Consider the following 19,948-nt stretch of genomic DNA (forward strand, 5'->3'; position numbering starts at 1 on the left):
GGACTTCAAGACCCTGTGTATTGGACTTGCTTATGAGAAAAAAGCCAGGGCTGCAAAGTTTGGCTTCCATCAAAGTGCCCTTCCCACATCAAAATATGCACAACTATCTCTGCCTTTGTGGGAAACAAAAGGCGTGGAAGACGACAAAAGGGAAAAATGGAAGAGGAGGGATAACAAGTGTGTTCTAGTAAAACTAGCACCGTGTCAGTAACTGAGGGGCACAATACAGCTGAGGTAATAAACCCCCCAAATAAAAAGCAACAAGAACATCAAAACTCTGCCAACTCAAGTGAATAACAAAGTGCACAGAACATTCATTTCACTGAGAGTAACCCAAGGTTCTCCAGTGACTTGGAGGGAGGTCATTTTATAAATAACATCTGGGATGGAATCTAGACTCTCTCCTTCCCGCTGAACCCATCACCCCAACTCCCTACACTAAATTCTTTCCTGTTAAAATGAGAACATGAATGCTTCTTGGGACCACTTTCAACCCAGAAAATGGAAAAGAAGGCCCTGTTTCCACTGCATGTAAATTATATTTTATTATCTATATGTGCCTCCAGGCAGAAGGCTCTGCGAGGACAGGGACTAGAGCTGTTGGGGATACCTAGCACAGTACCTGAAGCACGGAAGGCTTTGATGCAACTTTTACTAAATTATGGATGATTCGCCACAAGAGGATAAAACCTGAATTCTACTTACACTTGTGGGAGAGAAGCACATCAAAGGAATCTGCCCACCTCGTAGCTTCTTCTGTGGATAGTCTCCTAGGAAAGAAGAAACATCCCTCTTGAATATTTCTGAAATGACTTCTCTCCTCCAGCCACCTCTGAGATTTGCTCAGTAGAACAAATCGAAACAACGGGGGCAAATGAAGACCATACCTGGATTCCTGAAATTCTATCCCTGTAAATGTGTACTTTCTTTCATAACTGATGGACAAAAATCTCAGGATTGGAATTCAGTGAACTTAGTATATTGGCTTTCAGTCTAAAAAACAAACCGAAGTAAGTCCATGATTTAAAAATGTCAAGAGAACAATGGAAAGAGACCGGTCTTGGAGTCAGAAAAGTTAGGCTGAACTCCTGAGTCCATCTCTTATTGTCACCTCAGTTTCTTTATCTCTGTAATGGGGACAAGGACGCCCATCAAGGAACCCTGTGAGGGTTAAATGAAGTAACATCTTTGATAGCCTATCACCTGGAGCCTGCATAATAGAGGCACTGAATCCAGATGACCTGAACCTAAGCAGATTTTTAGAGCGGATTGAAATGTTCATTTCCAAACTGAGGGCTCAGATTGGCCACTAAGTAGAATGAAGAAATATCCTTCACCGCAGCTTTAGAAGGGTGGTGGATACTATGGTTTTCTAAAAAGTAAAAAGGAGTCAAAAAGTATTCTGAGTTAAGTTATTCTTGTACATTCTGAAAAGGAAAATAAACATTCTCTCGCTGTTCTGGGGTATAAAAGAAGCTACCAGGAGGCAGGCATTTATCGTCACTTTACTCATTGGGTCAAACAGTCCCTAGAAAAGGACGAGTTCGGTAGCCCGATGGCGGGTACCACACGGTGGGCGTCCTGGGGATGCCAAGCGGCCATACTACTCACTACTCACTTCAGAGCACGGTTGGGTTTGTCGGGAAGGATCGCTGTGAAATCACTACACGAGTCTGACTTGTGAGACAGGCATCCCAGTCGAGTCCTCATCCCTTTGTTCCTGCAACAAGCACAGGGGCAGAAGGACGGGGACTGTCATGATAAGAGCTGGCAGTAGCTCCATCAAGTTTCCCTGGAGCTGCCGCTGCTGCAGGAGCCAGTGTTGCCTCCCCCGACCCCTAGCCTCCCCAGGGTGCCCCTGCAGAGTTCATGAACAAGAGAAGGAACACCTAGAAGATCAAGGAATATACTCACTCCCTAGCTTGACTACAGGAAAGGTAATAGGTCCCCTGCCCCCAGAGGCCTAAGGCTTTTTAAAGCTGACATGCAAGTTGACGGTAAGTCAATGAAGGTCGTTAGCTTGGTAGAATTTCTAAATTAGGATTCTCTGTGGGGAAAGGAAATACAGCGATGATAAAATAACATTCCACAGTGTGCTCTCCCATTGGGAGGGCAAAGTGGCAGCAGCAGCAGCTCCTGATGGCAAAACCCCGGAAGTAGGACCCACATGGAGAGTGGAGGGTTGCTTGCATGACACAGGGGTGCGTATCACAGAGTCTCAGAGCACAAAGCACGGGGCTTCAAGGCGGGTCAATTCTGACTCAGGTTCTTCCCACTCACTCATGCCACAAACCTGAGGATATACACGAATGGCGACAGACCAGCAGGGACTGAGGCCTGCAGGTGAGACGAGCCACTGGTACACTCGACCATGAAGAACCAGTGCCCTCTTTGTCAGTTCTTTCGTTTACTTAACCAAGCTCTCATATTCCTATTTCTAGTTTGGCTTATCTCAATCAGCATGTTTAAAATTTTAACATGCATGTGTCAAACTCTCATATATTTTATTTTCCTAAGGGCCAAACACTTAAATAGTTATCTATTGTGGAGGATCCAATGAGAAACGATGCCTCTTTCTGAACCCCAGCATTGGCCCCTTTTCACCTTTAACCAGGCGTTGGCAAACTATAGCCTGTAAGATGCCTGTCTGTGCAAACAAAGTTTTATTGGAACACAACAACCCCCAACTGTTTACATATTGTCAGAAGCTGCTTTCGAGCAGAAGGTCAGATTGAGTGGTTGCAACACAGACTATATGGCTCCCAAACCCGAAAATATTTACTCTCTGGCCCTTGACAGAATAAGTTTACTGACCCCTGACCTTTAACCATGGCAATTCCTCTCATGGAGGGTAAAGGTAAGTGGGAGGGATTTGGTATAATCAGATCAGGACTTAAGAATGACTTATAAAAGGGGACTGCAAGGCACACATTGGTAACAACTTGCCACGGAAATAATCCTAGATGATGTCATTCTCCATGTTGAAAGGAAATTCTTCCAGCCTGGAAGAATTCCTCTTTTCCACAAATCCTAGGCCTAGGCAGAGATGTTGGAGGTCATCCATTTCCATCTCTTCCTTTTACTTCAAATGGGTTTTTTATCCCTGGGCTAATTGTTCACAGAAACCTAACAAATGTCTACTGGGCTGGTATTATATTTGGCGAAGATGGACAACGTTTATATCCCACAGCCCATCTCCAAGGAAGGAGCCTGTGAAGGCTGAAACATCCAAGTTCCCAGAAATGTTGCCTCTCCTACGGAAAACTGCATATCCTGGGCTCCCAGCTCCCCTCTCAGCCAGGCGCATTGTGAAGCCATCGATTTTGTGGCATTTCAAAACATTGGCTATAGCCATCCTCTGGCCTGCGCCAATGAACAGCTCATGTCTGCTCCCTCTTATAAATCACAGGGCGCTCGAACACCAGGATACGCAAGCAACTGATCAAGGGCCCTTGAGCCATCACATTCCATGAATTCAAGTAAAGGTTTTGCTCAGGCTGCAGCCCAGCCCCAAACCCAACTTTCAGTGAGTCAGTTCCTCGAAACCATCCATCACGGAACAGTCGGGCCAATGCCCCCAAAGATGAATTAAGAGAATTACCAAAAGAATGGCAGATCCATGCAAGCCATTTAACAAGGTTTAGCAGGGACCAGTGTAAAGGGTGCTACTTGTTACCAAGACACCCGTGATTCTGCCCAATCGTTTTCAAAAATCTTCCACAAAATATTCTGAGACCTGAGTTAGGTCTGAGACCTTTTAGTTAGGTCTATATAATAATGAGAGTAGAAGCAACAGTCAGAGGTTAAGTTTACTTAAAAAAGAAAAAAAAAGAAAGAAAGAAAGCAAAACATCAAATTCTCATCTTTCTTCCTTGTCCCAGTAACTCAGGGAGGTCCCTAGATGGTTCAACATAAGCTCATGCACATAAGTTCCACCCGTCGATGGGAGGGTTTGGTGCTCAGGCAGGTCCTGCTTGCAAGGCCTTAACTTTGCAAGAAGCACCAGAGAAGGATAGCACAGTCCACACAGGAATCCTGGGGGACAGAGGCAAGTTGCGTACCCCTGGGAGGCTCAAACAGCAGGGGAGGTGGGAAGGTGGACGAAGAGCAGAGGGCCAGGGGCAGGAAGATAAGTTGGCATCAGTTACCTGCGTGGCATCAGTAAGGCGGCCATACAGGCACCCGCTTACGGTTAACCCTCTGGCAGGTGTGCAGGGACGTCAGGGCGAGAGATAAGACTGCGGGGCACAGGGATTTACCCTCTCACGTCCTCTCACCTAAAATCAAAGAATCTGCTGTAAGAGGGGGCCACCCTCTCTTATCTTACTGTGCTACAAATCCTCTCCGATGGCTTTCTGCCAACCAAATACCACCCCCCACACGTGCCATTCCCCAAAATCATCTGCTTGGTCTGAGCCAAGGAAACCTACCGAGGATGGACAAGAACCCACTATTGGGTGGGTTCACCTGGCTGCCTATTAGTCAGGAGTTTCTGTTTCCCCCAACTACTGGCCATCCTTAGGAAAGTGGGACACATGTCCCAGGGGAGAAAGGCATGGGCCTGGCAAGCCAAAAATTACTGTTCTCTTTGCCTTACTCTAGTGAGGCCCAAGTGACCAGCCGGTCAGAGGAGGGGGTGGCAGGGGCAGCACTTGCTCCAGAATAATTTGATTGGCCGCTGTTCTGATTTTCGCCTCCCTCCAAGATTGGAACCTGTCCTAGAGGTGGGAGCAGGGGAGCTTTGGGAGGATGTGAGCAGGAGGAAGATTGGATAACTCCAAGAGAGGCTTGTCAGACACTGTCACTACACAGGCTTGCCCCTTTGCAGGGATCGCACACACAGGCTGAAGAAATGAACAGGCAAGTCATTCTTTCTTGCCCATATGGAAGCTGCCTGGCCTTCTGCCACCCAGGCGCTGGCCTGTTTCTGACCTGAGGTGGGGAAGACATCAGGAAAAGGGGATATAGAGGTTGAGGCTGAGACTGACTGATAATCTCTCTCTCCTGAGGATCCCATTCTCAGGGCTTCAAACCCTTTGTTCCCACAGAAGAGAACTGATAGGAAGAAACACGTGAAGACAGCAGCCTATCCATAAAGGGATCCCCTGGGGAAGCCTGACACCAAACATAGAATTCATTTTTTAAAAAATCTTAATTTAGATAGATAAGGCCCCTCCAAGATCCATTTAAATCATTTTGATCCTACCTGGAACATTTCACAAAGACTTTTAAAAATACCTTCTCCAATATTAGCATGATTAATACAATAAGAAGATTGCTTTGTTAAAGCTAAAAATAAAAAAAAAAATTAGTTAGATTTTGTGCAAGGCTCATCCCCAGGAAACTGACATGGGTTGTGTTCCCTGACAGTGGGGACATTTCCTTAAACTTGGACCTAAATGTGTGTATACCTGCTTGCTCAGAAGGCAGGAAATTGGAGCTCTTTATACCTGTAAGGCTCTCTAGAAATCACTATTTGGGGCATCTAAGCCTCATTTTCTCTGGCTGGTGGGACACAGCCCCAGAGGAGGGGGAAGCCTGTGACAGGGCCTTCATAATCCTGAAGCTGAGCAGGACCTGGGACTACCACCCACATACAGAGCAGGCAAGGTCATTTGGGGCAGGTATCACCAGGCCTCCTGTCACTGCCCTGTCGCTCTTCCCATTCCCTCTGCCAGCCCACATTGGCTTGCCAGAGCTGCTTAGATGCCTGCCTCTCTTCCAAATCCAGCACTGCCCACCAGTGCCCCTCAGACCGTCCACCACCCCTTGGCTTAGCCTTGGAGCCCATTAAATAAGAATCTGCAGGGTTCTCTGACCCCCAGCTTCCTCATTCATGCCAGCACCTGGGGGCTGTTATCCCATTTGGCCCTTGACTTTTGGGGGGCAGAGTTTGGGGTTAGGCAGAGCCCAGGAAGGCCAAGGGTGTGATTGCACCCACAGTACATGTGCCTTCCTTGGTGGACATCAAGTTACAGGTGACTCTATAGGATGGGACATAATGGAAACAGAGGAAGCTCCGGGGGAGGGGAGGATAAAAGCAAAGAGCAAAAATTTATCAAGAGGGGAAGGGAGACTAAGAGCCTCAGTAGGGAGAAAGCAATCAATATGGAGAGGCAGGTTAATTAAATATGGATAATGCAATCAGCCCACACGGGTACCCGGAGAGGAAAGAGAAAAGCAAAAGCAATACTCACTGTCTTTGACCAGTCCTCATGGTCTGCAGCTCTTGGCCAACGGGACGATCAGAGAGGCTGCGAGTTAAGGAGCTCTGGGGAAAGAGCAGATCTTTCTTTTAGCAATCAAATCCTTGGCGGGTGAAGGGCATGTGTGCATGAACACACAGGCACACGTGTGCGCGCACACTCCCCTACACACACATATGCATGCACAATACACCTCCCACCACTTGAGCCGGGCAGCGAGCAGCCCCGTGGAAAGCTCTTCTCCCTGCTTGTCACATCCAGTAAATACTGAAGCAGCCTACACCCAGCGGGCAGCCGCTCGGCTCCGGCTCTGGGGCACAGTCTGCACGCCCATCCTCACTGGCAGGATGCAGGAGATGCCCCTGAGCAGAGCTCGCCTGGCACTCTTCCCGCACCTTCCTCCTCAGCTTCACTAAGCTGCTTCCCTGGTCCTTTGGCGGCAGCTCAGGGAGAAGTCCCCACAAGCCAGAGGCTGTGCAGGGGGCAGCGGAGCCGTTCGTGTTAACTCTTTCTGGCCACCAATGAGCTGAAAATCAAGTGTCCAGGGGGCTTTCTTCTAATGAGTTGTGCTGCTGGCTGAAGGCTGGTCGCTGCTTGGGGAGCAGGGAGCATAAAGATCTTGCCCCAGACAGCTGCTGGTAGCAGGAGCCAAGCCGAATCAAATCTCCTAATGAGCCAGGAGGAGGGGGGCTGTCTTGCTGGGTGTGATGTGATGTGATAAATGCAGAGAGCAAGAAAGCTACGGGGCAGGTCACACATCTAAATTCCACCCCCTTTTTCCCAATTTCTATTGTGCTGCACTACCAAGCCAAACCACACAGCCCTGAAATTAATTAACCCCTCTGCCACATCTCAGCTCCCCCCTTACTCTACAGAGGCATTTCTCCACTCCCACCCCCCACCCAGAGCGCCCACCACCACTCCTCACTTCTTAATGAGAAATTTCCACCTCCCCAAACATGTATATTTCCAACTCCGTGCTCCTGCCTCTCACCTGGTTTTTCCTACAGTGGAAATCCTCCTCTCTCCCTCATCCATCACCTAGCAACTTCCCCCCACTTGCATTTGTTACGGAGCAAGACTTTCCCCTTTCTTCTGCCCAATCTGCACATTAGCTCTATTTTGCTGTCTTCTACATTTTTTCTTCTGCACCGCCTTACCCATAGAGACCTTCCCGTTTCCTGTTCCCGTTTCAGGAGGACACTCTTCCTGCTTGCCCTCGTGCAGTGGCTCTCTGAGTGTGATCCCTGGGCCAGCAGCACCAGCACCACCTGGCTACGTGTTAGAAATGCAAATTCTCAGGCCCCACCCCTAGACCTACAGACTGAGAACCTCCGGGGGGTGGGGCCCAGCTGCCCAGGTGATCGTGCTGAAATTTGCAAGCCACTGCCCTGGCACAAAGCTTAGCTTCTCATTCCTTTCTTGGTCCCTCAGGCTAGACCCAGCTCCAAAGGTGCCTAGCCTTGGCTGCCAGTCATTTCTGAAACCCAGAAGACAGCATTTGCTAGAGGTGGCAAAAATCTCTATGGAAAGTGATGGTTTCTTAATAAAAATATTAGGTTCCATCTGTTTAACCTTTTCCACTTTAGAAAGCATTTTCCTGTATTGTCACTCAACGACCCCATGCCACAGTCAGAGTGTTATTATCCCCATGTTACAGATGAAAAAACTGAGGCTAGAAAAGGTGGCATGCCTTTTTCAAAGTGACACGGTACTTAAGAGGCAGCTTAAAGACCAGAACTGGTTTTCTTATGACTCTGACAGCAGAGCTTTTTCTACCACGTCATGCGGGGACCCAGTCTTTCCTAGCAGATCTATTGGTGCATAACCTGTGTTCTCGCAGTGAAATGATTCTGCCGCAACCACACGTTGCCTGATAAGAGGATGAAATCAAAATTCTGATGCTGCCTCCACAGTGATTCATTGTCTCTCTCTGAAAATGTCCACAGCCCCTCTTGTCAGGTAAAGGGAACTTGGTGTTTCAAAATGAGATGCAAAAGAAATCTTTGCCATTCCTTATAAGCCCTGTCTTACCCAGATGCTAGCTAGGGGTTAGAATTTAAGCATAAAAGAGAATCCTTCGCTTCTGGGCATTTTCCTGCTACAAGGCACCATAAGAAACAGGCACACAGATAAAGTGGTGAGAAAAAAACCCATCGATCCCCACTTCCCTAATCCGAGACACATTTATACCATAAGGCGGACCCACCCCTGGGTTCCACTCACACAGCTGATGTTTAATGAGCCCTCAGTATGTGCCAGACACTGTGCAAAACACGGGTCTTGCGTGATCTTATTTAACCCCCCACAACAGTTACAAGACCGACACCTTTATCCACCCCGTTTCGCAGTGGAGAAACAGACAAGCCATTAATAAGTGGCAGAGCTGGTGTGTGATACCAACCGTCATGTTTCCAGCCTCTGCTCTGCCCCTTGCTTTAACACAACAAGTAGTGCTATCAATGGGACTCCTGTACCAGTGAGAAAACGGTGGCATAAAGCTGTCTTTCAAGTCTCATGCTGCCCAGTCTGGCATCCAGGATGCAAAGGCACCGAGGAGGTAGAGCAGGGCTGCAGATGGGCCCAAGCCTCAATTGAACGCTGACCGACCCTCATCAGGTATCAGAATCTTCTTGGCCTTGAGAGCAATCATACAGTCTCAGGAAATCAATAGCCCACCCAAATGTTTAAATAAAGATATGACAATAGAGTTTTAAAAGAAAGAGCAGGACTGTAAAGAGCAGAGGGATAAGATTGTGTGCGGACATGCACCTAGCATGTGTAAAAAGAGAAAACTAAAACTAGTCCAGACTTTTTTTTTTTAACCAAAACCTTCCTGAACACCAAGAAGTAACCAACCACACAGCACCCTAGTTTGAGAAGCACAGACCTAGTTAGCACACATCCCCCTGGGGGGTGGGGGCGTCTAACTTAATCTTCCTTCCTACAGAGACAAGTGCATAAAGAATTCCGGGGGGAAATTAAGCTGACCCAAAGGGATAAGCGCTCTGGCAAGGCATCCCTTCCTGAAGGCGAGGAGAGGTCAGGAAAAGGCAAGCCGTGGAGAGCTGATGAGAAAGCCACTCACCCACTTGGGCTTGGACTCAGCATCTGCGGGCTCGGAGCCGGGGTCCAGGCATACAGCTCTAGGTTCTTTCCAGGTTACTGCTCCTGAGCTGCTGGCTGCTGACCGCGCACAGGATGTCACCCCTGGCCACGATGCAGGTTTTTTCCCCAGGCAAACAGTCATTATAAGCCCTGCTCTGGCTGCTCAGGCCACCCTGCCCCTCTCCGCTCTTCCCAGTCTGCACTTACCCTTCTGGGAAACCCACTCCATCCAGGCGCCAGCCACCACTTCTCTCTAGAATCAGTGTTTCTTTCGTCCTCCCTCTCTTGAGCTCTGGACCGCTTTTCTAGAGGCCTGTGAGATAGCCCCACCCCCTCAGACCCCATAGATGCTGCTGCCTCCGAGAAACCACCACCTTTCCCTCCAAATCCTGCATTCCTGCTGGGCTCCTTATGTGTGCTTATGACATCACTCCATCCTGGCCCCTCCGGGTAACAAGTGCAGGCATTTTTGGCTTCTGTTTCTCCATTCCCCTTGCTGCAGTGATTTTTACACATTGTCCTTATGTGTCTGAAGTGTTTCTCAACTTCATTGTTTTCCATCCAGCACCACTGCCATGTCAGATGTTATTTGGTACCCAGCGCAGTGCATGACCTTTCACTGCTCCTAAATAACTGATCTTTCTTTCTTTTTTCTGGTTTTCACATTTTTATTGGGGCCCACTGGGAAGGGGCCTCCTCCCTGTCAGCGGAGCTGCTCACAGTTTCTTCAGCCACTCCAAGCTTGGGCTGTGGGGGTCCTGGGGGTGGCTGGGCCTATCAGGCATGTTCCCATCATCTCAGACAGCCACTGTGTCATTGTAGGGTGTGTCCTTGTTGATCATATTTGGTGGCAACGTACTTGGCGGAGAGGCTGAGGTGGGTCAGAATTATAGTCTTGGCCATCTTGGTCTCGACAGCAGCACTAAATCATTCATCTTCCTGCCCCGTTTCATCAACCCCTGTCCCCCACAAACCTCCTGGCACATACCCGACCACTGAACAGATACCATAAAGCAAGTCATCTGTCTAATAATCTTTGATGGACTCCATTGAGCTCCTTGTACTGCCTGACAGTCCAATAATTTGGTCCCATTTACCTATTTAATCTTATATCCCATTGTACACACACACACACACACACACACACACACCACTCGATTCCTCTGCCCAGAATGTTGCCACTCTGGATCTGCCTCATAACTCCCGGCTCCTGCTCGTAACCCACTACCACCAAGCTGAAAACTCTCCTCTCCAAAGCTTTTTCAGAACTCCCTCCATTAGAAGGACCGTCTCCATCCCAACACCACCCTACCAACGTGATTCTCTGGCAGCCAGCATCATCGTCTGTAGTGTACCCTTGTGGTGTATGTTTGCTGAGCCTCTTAAATGACCACATGATCCACAAAGACAGATTTTACAATTGACTCCCCTTGCTATCCACTCCGCTTGCCTCGGGTGGAGCAGATATGGAATAAATATAGACTATGTTAGATTTTGAGTTCGTGAAAAAAAAAAAAGTCTGAAAAACTGCCGAGGGTCCTTTATGGCAGGAACTCGTTAGAATTCCTCACTCTCCAGGTCTAGATTGAAGCCAGCCCAATGCAAGTGACACACAGGGGCAGCAGTCTGGGTACCTAAGGCATTTGCAAATTTTTGTTCCCAACAGACCGGTCAGGGCAAGGTGGAATTAATCAAGAGCAAAAGGAACTCCTGGCATCATCAACAGGCCACAAAAATGTAATTTAATTGAAGATAAAGGGAATTAAAGTCTGCAATATAATATTTTTAAAAGTCACGATAGTGAAGGAGGTTTATTGCCAAATGCCCCTCTGCGTGTTTATTTACTCAGCATACCACCTTGGATAGTCTCGCATTAAAAGCTTTTAATAAAAATCATTTGGATTTGAATTCTGGTCAGCTTGCTAAAGCTCTGCACAAATCTTTTAAAAGCAATTTCCACTTTGTGTGGCTTCCTAGTCACAGTAGAAACATGAATCAACATATGCTGCATTGATTTGGGGTTTCCATGGAGATTGGAAGGACACAGGGAAGGGAAGGACAGAAAGAGGCCACTTGGCCCAAAATTCTACTAAAAAAAAAAAAAAAAAGCATCTCAATTTCATTCCTCTGAGCATTAGCAGCCTCATTTCCTGTTCGTCAGTTCAAGCATCTGGATATTTAATTTCTAATAAGCCTGCTCAACTTCTCACAAGGAACATCAAAGGGGACAGGGAAAGAAGTCGCAGCTAAAGGTGTGGGCCCGTGAGGTCTGCAAAGACAACCCAAGAAGCACAGGATCTGGAGTCAGAAGACAGGGCCTGTGATCCTAACTCTGCCATTAACTAGCTCGGTGACAGTAACTTCCCTGACTAGCTATGTGATCACTAACTAACAGAACCAAAACCTTTGTATTTCAATTTCCTCCTTTGTAAAACATAAATTCACACACCTGCCCTGTCTCTTTTTCAAGGCGGTGGTAAGAAAGACATGACAAAGGCTGTGGGAAGAAAAATGCCTTGCGAATTCCAATACACTGGACACTTATTTGGCGCTGCTCTGAGCTTCCCTTTCAGTGGAATTTTGCCGGCGAGCAAGTATTTGCAAAAAAAGATGCCTGACTTAGTGGAAAGTAGACCGACCTGGAAAAAGAGAACAGGGGGTTTGTTTGACAGCGCTGAGTTCCCATCCCCATTCCTAATTTTCCATAGCTGTAAATGTGGGCAAGTTACTCTCTCCCTCTCTGAGTGTCATTTTCATCGTGGGCAAAACGACTATCACAGCACCAATATCTTAGGCTTGTTATAACGATGAAATGAGAACATGTAATTGAGGGTTAGCACAAAGCTTGACGAATGGCAAACGTGTGAGCCACTATTATTAGCCTTATTAACTGCTTCATCGTCTGTAAAATGGGAATTGGAATTCCTACCACTTCCCTACATTACCAAGAGGGTTACTTGAAGGATGTCTGCTCAGCGCTTTGCTAAGCTGTTTGGGGAAATGCGCTAAAGAAGTAGAATGTTATTATTTAAAGATTCATCTTTACCACTTCCTAACCGAGGTGATACAAAAATGAATGAAACACACTTGAAAGGATTTTCAAGCTTCTTGGTGGATAGGAGGCTTACACGGTTTCTGTTACCTTTTCCATTTTCTTTTCTTCCTCTTTGAGCCCTCGTTTTTCTTCTTACACTTGCTGAAAACTTTTCTCCTTTCTATCCTCTTTTCTTTACTCATTATCTTGATACTTCTCCTTCTAAGAGTCTCTAGAAGGATTTTTAAAATTAAACTTAGGAGGCTTTGGTGTCTAAACTGCAATTATCCCTTAGGTCTCCTAAAATTGAATTATACAAACACTGGGGAATATGACAAAATAGGTAGACACAATACGAATAAGGACTCTCTCTCCAGCAATCGTCATCAGAGTTAAAAAAACATCTTAAGAAACACAATTAAATGCAAGATATGAAATTTCTTTTGGATCCTGATTCAAATTTAAAACCATAAAAAAAGAACATGATGAGACAACTGGGGAAATTTGAGCATGGATTAGACATCAATATTTGTGTGATACCGATACTGAGGTTTTTTCTTTAAGCATCCTTATGTTTAGAGATACACTCTGAAACATTTAGAGTTGAAATGATACGCTATTTGGGAATTGCTTCAAAATCATCTAGGGTGAGGTGTATGGGGCGCTGAAGCTGGGTGGTAGTTTGGTGGGCTTATTATTCTAGACACTTGATTCATGTGTATTTGAAATTGTGCAGACATCTTTTTCAAATAGTGTAACCAGTGTGTGCTTCAGTAAAAGGAGCATCGAAGTCTAAACTATTAGTGCAAGGAAACTGATATATATAGAAGAAGGGAGCAATTTGAATGGGAAATGATTTCTGTTATATTTTCCATTGTAAGTTTTCTGCCTCAGGTATAAATCCATTTTCAGAAAAACTTATTATTTAACTACTAGGGAATAGGTGATAAAATTCATGGAGGCTTAGAGTGGGTATGACTCTTAGATACCATGTGCAGAAAACACACTAAGAATATGCCTGAGGTATTTTTTTTTTTTTTTTTTTTTTTTAGGAATCTCCAGGACTCAAGCCCAGAGCTCCCGGGCAGAATCCAGCTACATCCTTTCACCCTACTGCTGAGCTGCCCATCTACACATCCAGAATCCAGGACAAGTCAACTCTGGGTGTGGATGCAAATGATGACCTCTTAATTTATCTCCCCAGCCCTCCACATTCCTATCGTAACCTCAGCCTTAAACAGTGAACTCAGTTTTTACAAATTAGCTTCCCAGTGGCCAACCACTTTCCCCGTCGCCTCCCCTGCAAATCATTCCACATTTACACTCTTCCTTCCTTCCTTCCCCCCACTCTCAGATGTGTCCACTCGTGGTGAATCCTTCCCCTTCTGGCCTTCAGCCCATCCTTCCTTCCTTACTTTAGCTACTACTTTATCTACTCTCTTCCCCCATGTTACTCTATACTTACAAATAACTTTCATTAAAAAAAAATTCCCCTTCAGCATTCCTCCCTTTGTCAGCAAAGTTGCCTGAAAGAATCTCCTGTTTCCACACTTCCTATCCCCTCCTTAATCCTTCACAATTTGGCACACACACACACATTCCCCTGAAACAGTGACCTCCATATTATGAGGTCCAATGGCCCAACCTCATGAACCTCTTTGCTGTATTTGCCACGGTGACCATTCACTTCTGGTGTCTCCATTCCCTTGACCTTGTGGGCCTTATTTACACGCTCCTTCACTGTCTACTCCTTGCCTGCCCACCCCACACATGCTGGTATTCTCCTGCCTGTAACCTCGGTTTCCTGCTCTTCCCTCCTGAAATGCTCTTGGACTAATCTCATCCTTGCCCATAGCCTTAACAACTGAGAATACTGACCATTTCTAAATATTTCCCTCTAATTCTGGCCCCTCTCCCACTCATACGGGTTTTTATAGCTCATGGGCAGCCGAATATAACCCTCAGATATCTCACAAGTGCAACAAATGCAAATATATCTAAAAATTGAGCACATCGTATCCCTTTCTTTTCCTGACCCATTTTATTCCTCTCCCTACCCCTCTTCCCCTCCGCCATCTCACACACACACACACACACACACACACACACGTCTTGCCTTCTTTAGAATTCCTGTTATCAGTTTCTGGCACCACCATCCACTGAGTAACTCAAGCCAGAAGAAAGAGGGAAGTAATCAGCGATGACTCCTTTTTCTCTCATCTCGTTTAGTCAACAAATGACCAAATCTTACTGATTAAGTCTCCTTCCTAGTTTCCTCATGTGTCTCCTCCTCTCCATCCTTACTCCCACTGCTCTGGTTCACAGTCCCTGGTTCACATCCTTGTGGTCTTTGGTCTCTGTGATCCAACCCATGTCCTTAAATTCAACTCGATTTTACAGCCATAACCACCTGTTGACATCACAAATGTGACTGTGTTCCCTTCTCTCACAAGCTTATCAGCCCCGCTAGCCCTAAGGATAAAGTCCAAGCGTTAGTAAAAACCCGGAGACAGAATTTCCCTAAGATCTCAGTCCTGCCGACCTTGAGAGTCACCGACCACTCACCTGGTTTGTGCTTTATGCTCCAACAACTCCACACTGTTCACAGTCTTGCACACAAACCTCTGGGCCTCGTTTCTGCCATTCCCTGTGCCCATCCATCGTTCATGCTGCACTTCAGGACCACTTCCGCCAAGTAGCCTCCCCCGTACATCCACGTTCTGTAAGTGCCCACTGCTCCCACGCATACTTCTCTACCTCTCCCCCCGTGGCATGATTAGGTGCCTATAACTCTCTTTTCCTAACTAGACTGTAAGTTAATCAAGGGCAGGAATGTGTATTTATTCATTCATTCATTCATTCAACTTACATTTAAGTGTCTCCTATGTGCCAGATAATGTACCAGGCATAGGTACATTACATCACATCAGTAAAATATATATTTTTTGTCTATTTCTAACACCTAGCACAGTACCTGGCAGGAAGAAGAAGCTTAATAAATGTTTGTTGAACTTAACTGAACAGTCAGCAGGTAGGTGAGTGAGACCATGTCTGGAGCAGGATGCTGGCCAGGAGAGGCAGCATGGAGTCACAGAAATGGCACAGGCTCCATGGCCAGGTGACAAGGGTGCAAGCTCCAGTTCTGCCCCTTCATGGTTGGGTCACCTTGGCTTAAGACCTTGCTTTCTTATCTCTGAAATCAAAATTACTAAGGCGATGCCCACTTCTTTTCTTATTGTAAGAATTCAATGGGATACATGGGTCGTAAGTTATTCATCCTTATGAAAACATGAAGTCACGTTGATAATATTGGAATCATAGGAAGCAGAGGCCCAACACCAAATGGGGGTGAAGCTGGAGGCTACAGAGAAAGGGGTAGCAGGATCAGAGATGGAGAAGCAGTGGGACAGAGTTTTCAAAGCCCTGGGGATGAGATGACAACACGAGGCACTGCCACAATTGAAATGGGGCTCTCTCCTCCTATCTCGCAGTGCCAGGGTGCTGGTTATTAATCTCTTCCCCTTTGCAGGCAGTAACAAAAGCTTTACCATCAGGGTCTACAGCTGTGGACAGAAAGCAGCTTCAGCACTCACCCTCTCCTCTGCATATAAAATAAGCTCTTTCTAATCCTCCATGTTTAATGACTTCAGCCAGTGGCTTTTATGTCCTCCCTTCCAGCTCCATTCTAGCCAGCCACCTAGAGTCATGCAAACAGGAAATCCACAGCCACCTGACCCAGGGATGGGCCTGGCTGCAACAACAATGGCAGGAAATAGTAGCGTGGAGACCTGGCCTCCAGGGAACTGCTCTCCCATCGGCCTCTGCTCCTACCTTCACAGAGCCTTCTGGGAAATGTGATGCGTTGCTTTTAGGCAATGCTGGGTGTGCATTAAAGCCTGCACTGGGGGCGGGAGGAGGGACCAGAGCTGTGTGGGTGGAATCAGATGCACAAAGGTGCTGAGCAAATTCTGGCACTTTTCCTTGAGAGACAAGGCTCTAGTAGGAATCTACCTTAAGCTATTTAGCTTTTCTGAGCCCCTCTTGGTTCTAGGACCTTTTGTTGAAGAATTCAAAAGCCTTCTGGAAATTCCACACAGTGTGCACTGATAAAGGTCCTGATGAGAATGCTGATGCTTCTTGGACAGTGAAAGCACAGACGGGAAGTAAGGAGCATTTCTAGCACCTTGGGAGATGTAGGTGTTTCGACAAAGAGGAAATAAGAAAGCACAAAACAGAGATGCTGGGATAGGATTGACGGGACAAAAATTCTAAGCCATGATGTCATTATGCACAACAAAACTGGCATCTGTATAGCATAGTCACAACCTAAAAAGTGTTTTCACTTCTTTAGCTGAACTTGATCAGGTTCCTTAACCTTTTTGGGTCTCAGTTTGTCCTGGGAATTTGAGAGGATTAAACAGCATAACATAAGGAAAATAGTAAGCAGTTGCCCAGCATAGCTTGATAATGTGAAGTTATCATTATTCCTATTAGTTGATCCTCACAGAAACCTTTGGAGGTAACCTGGGCACTTGTTACTGTGCCCATTTTACAGATGATAAAACCAAAATTGTTCAGTAGCCCTGAGTGAAGGGCCCAGAGAGACTGAAACCTGGGACCACCAGAGCTTTCTCCGTGTTATACAACACCTTAACGTATTTAGCTGCTGCTGCTGCTGACACATCACGAGATCCACATTTGGAGGGTTTATTAATGGAAATATGATGGGTTTTGCTCAGCCATCCACCCACACTCTCACTCAGTCCCCTGGGAGTACCTTGCTTCTGTGAAATGGCTATCGTAGCTAAGGACCCCTGTTCTGCAGGGCAGAGGTCACTGACCCATAGGAGAAAGACCTTGGCTTCATTAGCAGGTTTAATTCAACTGGACAAAGAAGACAGGAAGTTTTTGGATTCCTCTGCATGTTAAGCACTGTGTGAATTTTTTTTTTTTTTAAATGCCCGACGGGCCCAGTCCCTAAGGCTTGCTTGGCCATAGTGGGCTACAGACCACACTGTAATCCCCACTCACCCCACTCCCACTGCCCCCCTCCAGGAAAGCTACTCTAAGGAGAGAGCAGACAATGAGTGGTTAATAAAAGCTAGTTTGCCATTGACTGAGGGCTCATGGCGCTATCAGTCCCAAAATAATAATAACAGCCATCATAATAACAGCTTAATACCACATTGCATGCTTAGAGCTTTGAACTTTTCCCAAGCAGTTATATGATCTCATACTAACAGTTATCTCATTCCCTTGCTTTCCAGCATCTCCTCTATCTTCCAAAAACACTCAGAAGTTTTCCAAATCTGTAGGAACAAACAATCAAAAATAACCCAAGTTGCAGAATAGGCTTTCCTTCTTATTTCATTAGATTGAAAACACCCCAAGATAGGACCTTCAACAAACTGAAAGCCAGGTCGTCAGTATATAGTAAAATAATGGACTGATATTAAGTGGCTGTAACACAGAAAGAGAAAAGTTACCCTCTCCTCTATATCCTCAAAAGTCTCTACCTGGACAGCTCTGGGAAGAACCCATTTAGCTGATACTAGGGTCTCATCTCCTCCTGTAGGTGGCAACTGTGCCCTCAGCTCACTGCTTAGAATTTGGTGACCTGTACCCCACCCCTCCAAAAATTGTAGCTAGGTATGTGTGGTGATGGATGTTAGAGTTAGTGTAGATCATTTTGCAATATATACATATATGAAATCATTATGTTGTATACCTGAAACTAACAGAATATTACCTATCAAATATATTTCAAAAAACAAAACAAAACAAAAAACACAAAACCTGGTCCCAGCAAGTCTACTTCTAAGAATATGTCTCAGAAAACAATCCAGTATGTGAGCAAACATTTAACTATGATGTTATATCCACATTGTATATAATAATAAAAAGTTGAAAAAGATTTAAAGCAAAAGAATTGGTGACCTGCCAATGGACGTGTTAGTTCATTCCATGGTGGGAGCCCTTTCACGATGTATACACATACCAAGTCATCACGTGGCACACTTTAAACATATTATAATTTAATTTGTCAATTATACCTCAACAAAGCTGGGGGGAAGAAAAGAAATTGGTGACCGCCACCGTATTTAAATGTCCTTCTGGTTGGGAGTCCTTCTGCATCGGAATGTGTCACTAGTGTTAGTCTCTCATGACACCGGAGACCTGCACCCTGACCAGAAACAAAACAGGCACTGTGCGCGGTCAGACTGCCGTGCAGGAGACCCACTTAAAACAACAGCAGAAAAAAAAACATGAATGAGACTGAAAGAGACAGTGTCCTAGTCCAGACATCAAGCTGTGATATTTTCAGAGTCCCTAAAGGCACCTGAGGGAAGAAACAACATCCCTTTGGACCAGAAAACAGTTTCAGGGAATCTGGGGAGTTGGGATTGAGGAGAAAAAAACAAGAAAGGACATTTGCAGCTTAGCACCCACTGACGGGAAAGAATGGACGGATTCCTGCACCCCTGCTCCTGGCAGGGGTGATGGGCTTAGCCCGCTCTGAGGAGCTCTGTTAGAGAATAAACAGAGGATCATGACAAAAGGACAGTGCCTTTTCTGCCCTGAGGCATCCTGTACCTCTCAGCACGACTCGACTCGTGGCTCACGATGGCCAGTTCCAGGACCTGCTCAAGTCCTACTGGAGGGAGCTGCTCTCTCTTACCTGTCCGGCGGTGGGCAGTGCAGCTGAGAAGATGTAGCTGGCGCAGGCCCCAGCTGGGCATGGCTTGGTGAAGCCCTGAGTGACAGTCAGCCACCCCCTGGCACATGGGAGAGGCTGGCGGGTGAGGGGGGGCCAGGGGGGGTGACCACCTCACCTCAGGCCCCTAGCAGAGGAGCTACAACGTGCTGCTCACTCAGTCTGGCTCGTCTCCTCTCAGGCTTTGTAGCTCATGAACAGGGAAAGAGTGAGCGGCAGGGGAGGAGGTGGGGAGGCGGAGGGAGGGGAGGGGGCACGCTGACAGATGATGTGCACTGCCAGGCAGAGTCCGGGGGAGGACCACAGACTCAGGCAGGATGGCACTGCCTGAGTGTGTGGCTGTCCCGCTGACAGCTCCCTCACTGGCAGCTGCCTCCGAGGGGCTGGCCACTCTGGAGAATTCAGAGAGAGGCAGAGTGCACAGGAGGGTGGCAGAGGGTGGAGGTGGGGGAGGGAGGAGAGTCCCTGGGTTGCACAGTGGGGAAGCAGGTTCTGGCATGGGGGAGAGGATGACCTGCTTGGTTCAAAAATGGACCAGGCTGGAAGCATCTGCTTTGTGAGGGACAAAGCCACCTACTTCTGGCCTGTCTTCAGTGTTCTCTCTCCTTCCACAACCAACGAGCAAGGCCATGCTGGCTTAGGGATTTGGAATGGAAGTAATTTAGAACAAGTGCAGCTGCAACTTTCTCAAACAGGAGAAAAAAACAGGTATGAAAGAGTAAAATGCATACAATATTTAGTGTTATTTGTCACTCTATGCTGCAGGCAAGCCTGGGTGCCCTCTCTGCCATCTATCTGCCCAACCTCTGATCTGGGGGGCTGGGGCAGCCACAAGGGAGCAAGGGGAGGCCCAGGAGGGAATGGAGAGAGTGTGTCATGTGATGC

The 19,948-nt window shown here is 46.8% G+C and overlaps 1 protein-coding gene across 10 annotated transcripts in view; it reads right to left on the minus strand.

Moving 5' to 3' along the window:
* Positions 1–19,295, minus strand: part of RGS8 (regulator of G protein signaling 8) — a 40,193-nt gene extending 20,898 nt beyond the window's left edge. The window contains exons 1-5 of one of the 10 annotated variants that reach the window (XM_074322515.1): positions 19,028–19,295; positions 6,198–6,271; positions 4,149–4,277; positions 1,619–1,720; positions 706–770 (exon numbers count right to left, since the gene is read on the minus strand). In XM_074322515.1, the coding sequence (XP_074178616.1) occupies positions 706–770; positions 1,619–1,720; positions 4,149–4,174 (193 nt within the window). In that variant the 5' untranslated portion in view covers positions 4,175–4,277; positions 6,198–6,271; positions 19,028–19,295. Of the gene's footprint in view, positions 1–705; positions 771–1,618; positions 1,721–4,148; positions 4,278–6,197; positions 6,272–6,487; positions 6,511–6,601; positions 6,924–7,200; positions 7,304–7,366; positions 7,461–9,294; positions 9,472–9,521; positions 9,675–17,589; positions 17,615–19,027 lie in introns of those variants that run through there. The other 9 variants (XM_074322518.1, XM_074322517.1, XM_074322514.1 and 6 more) reach the window with 9 other exon arrangements.
* Positions 19,296–19,948: the final 653 nt, after the last annotated feature.

The sequence above is a fragment of the Rhinolophus sinicus genome, linkage group LG17 (genome assembly GCF_036562045.2).
Source record: "Rhinolophus sinicus isolate RSC01 linkage group LG17, ASM3656204v1, whole genome shotgun sequence".
Classification (NCBI taxonomy): Eukaryota; Metazoa; Chordata; class Mammalia; order Chiroptera; family Rhinolophidae; genus Rhinolophus; species Rhinolophus sinicus.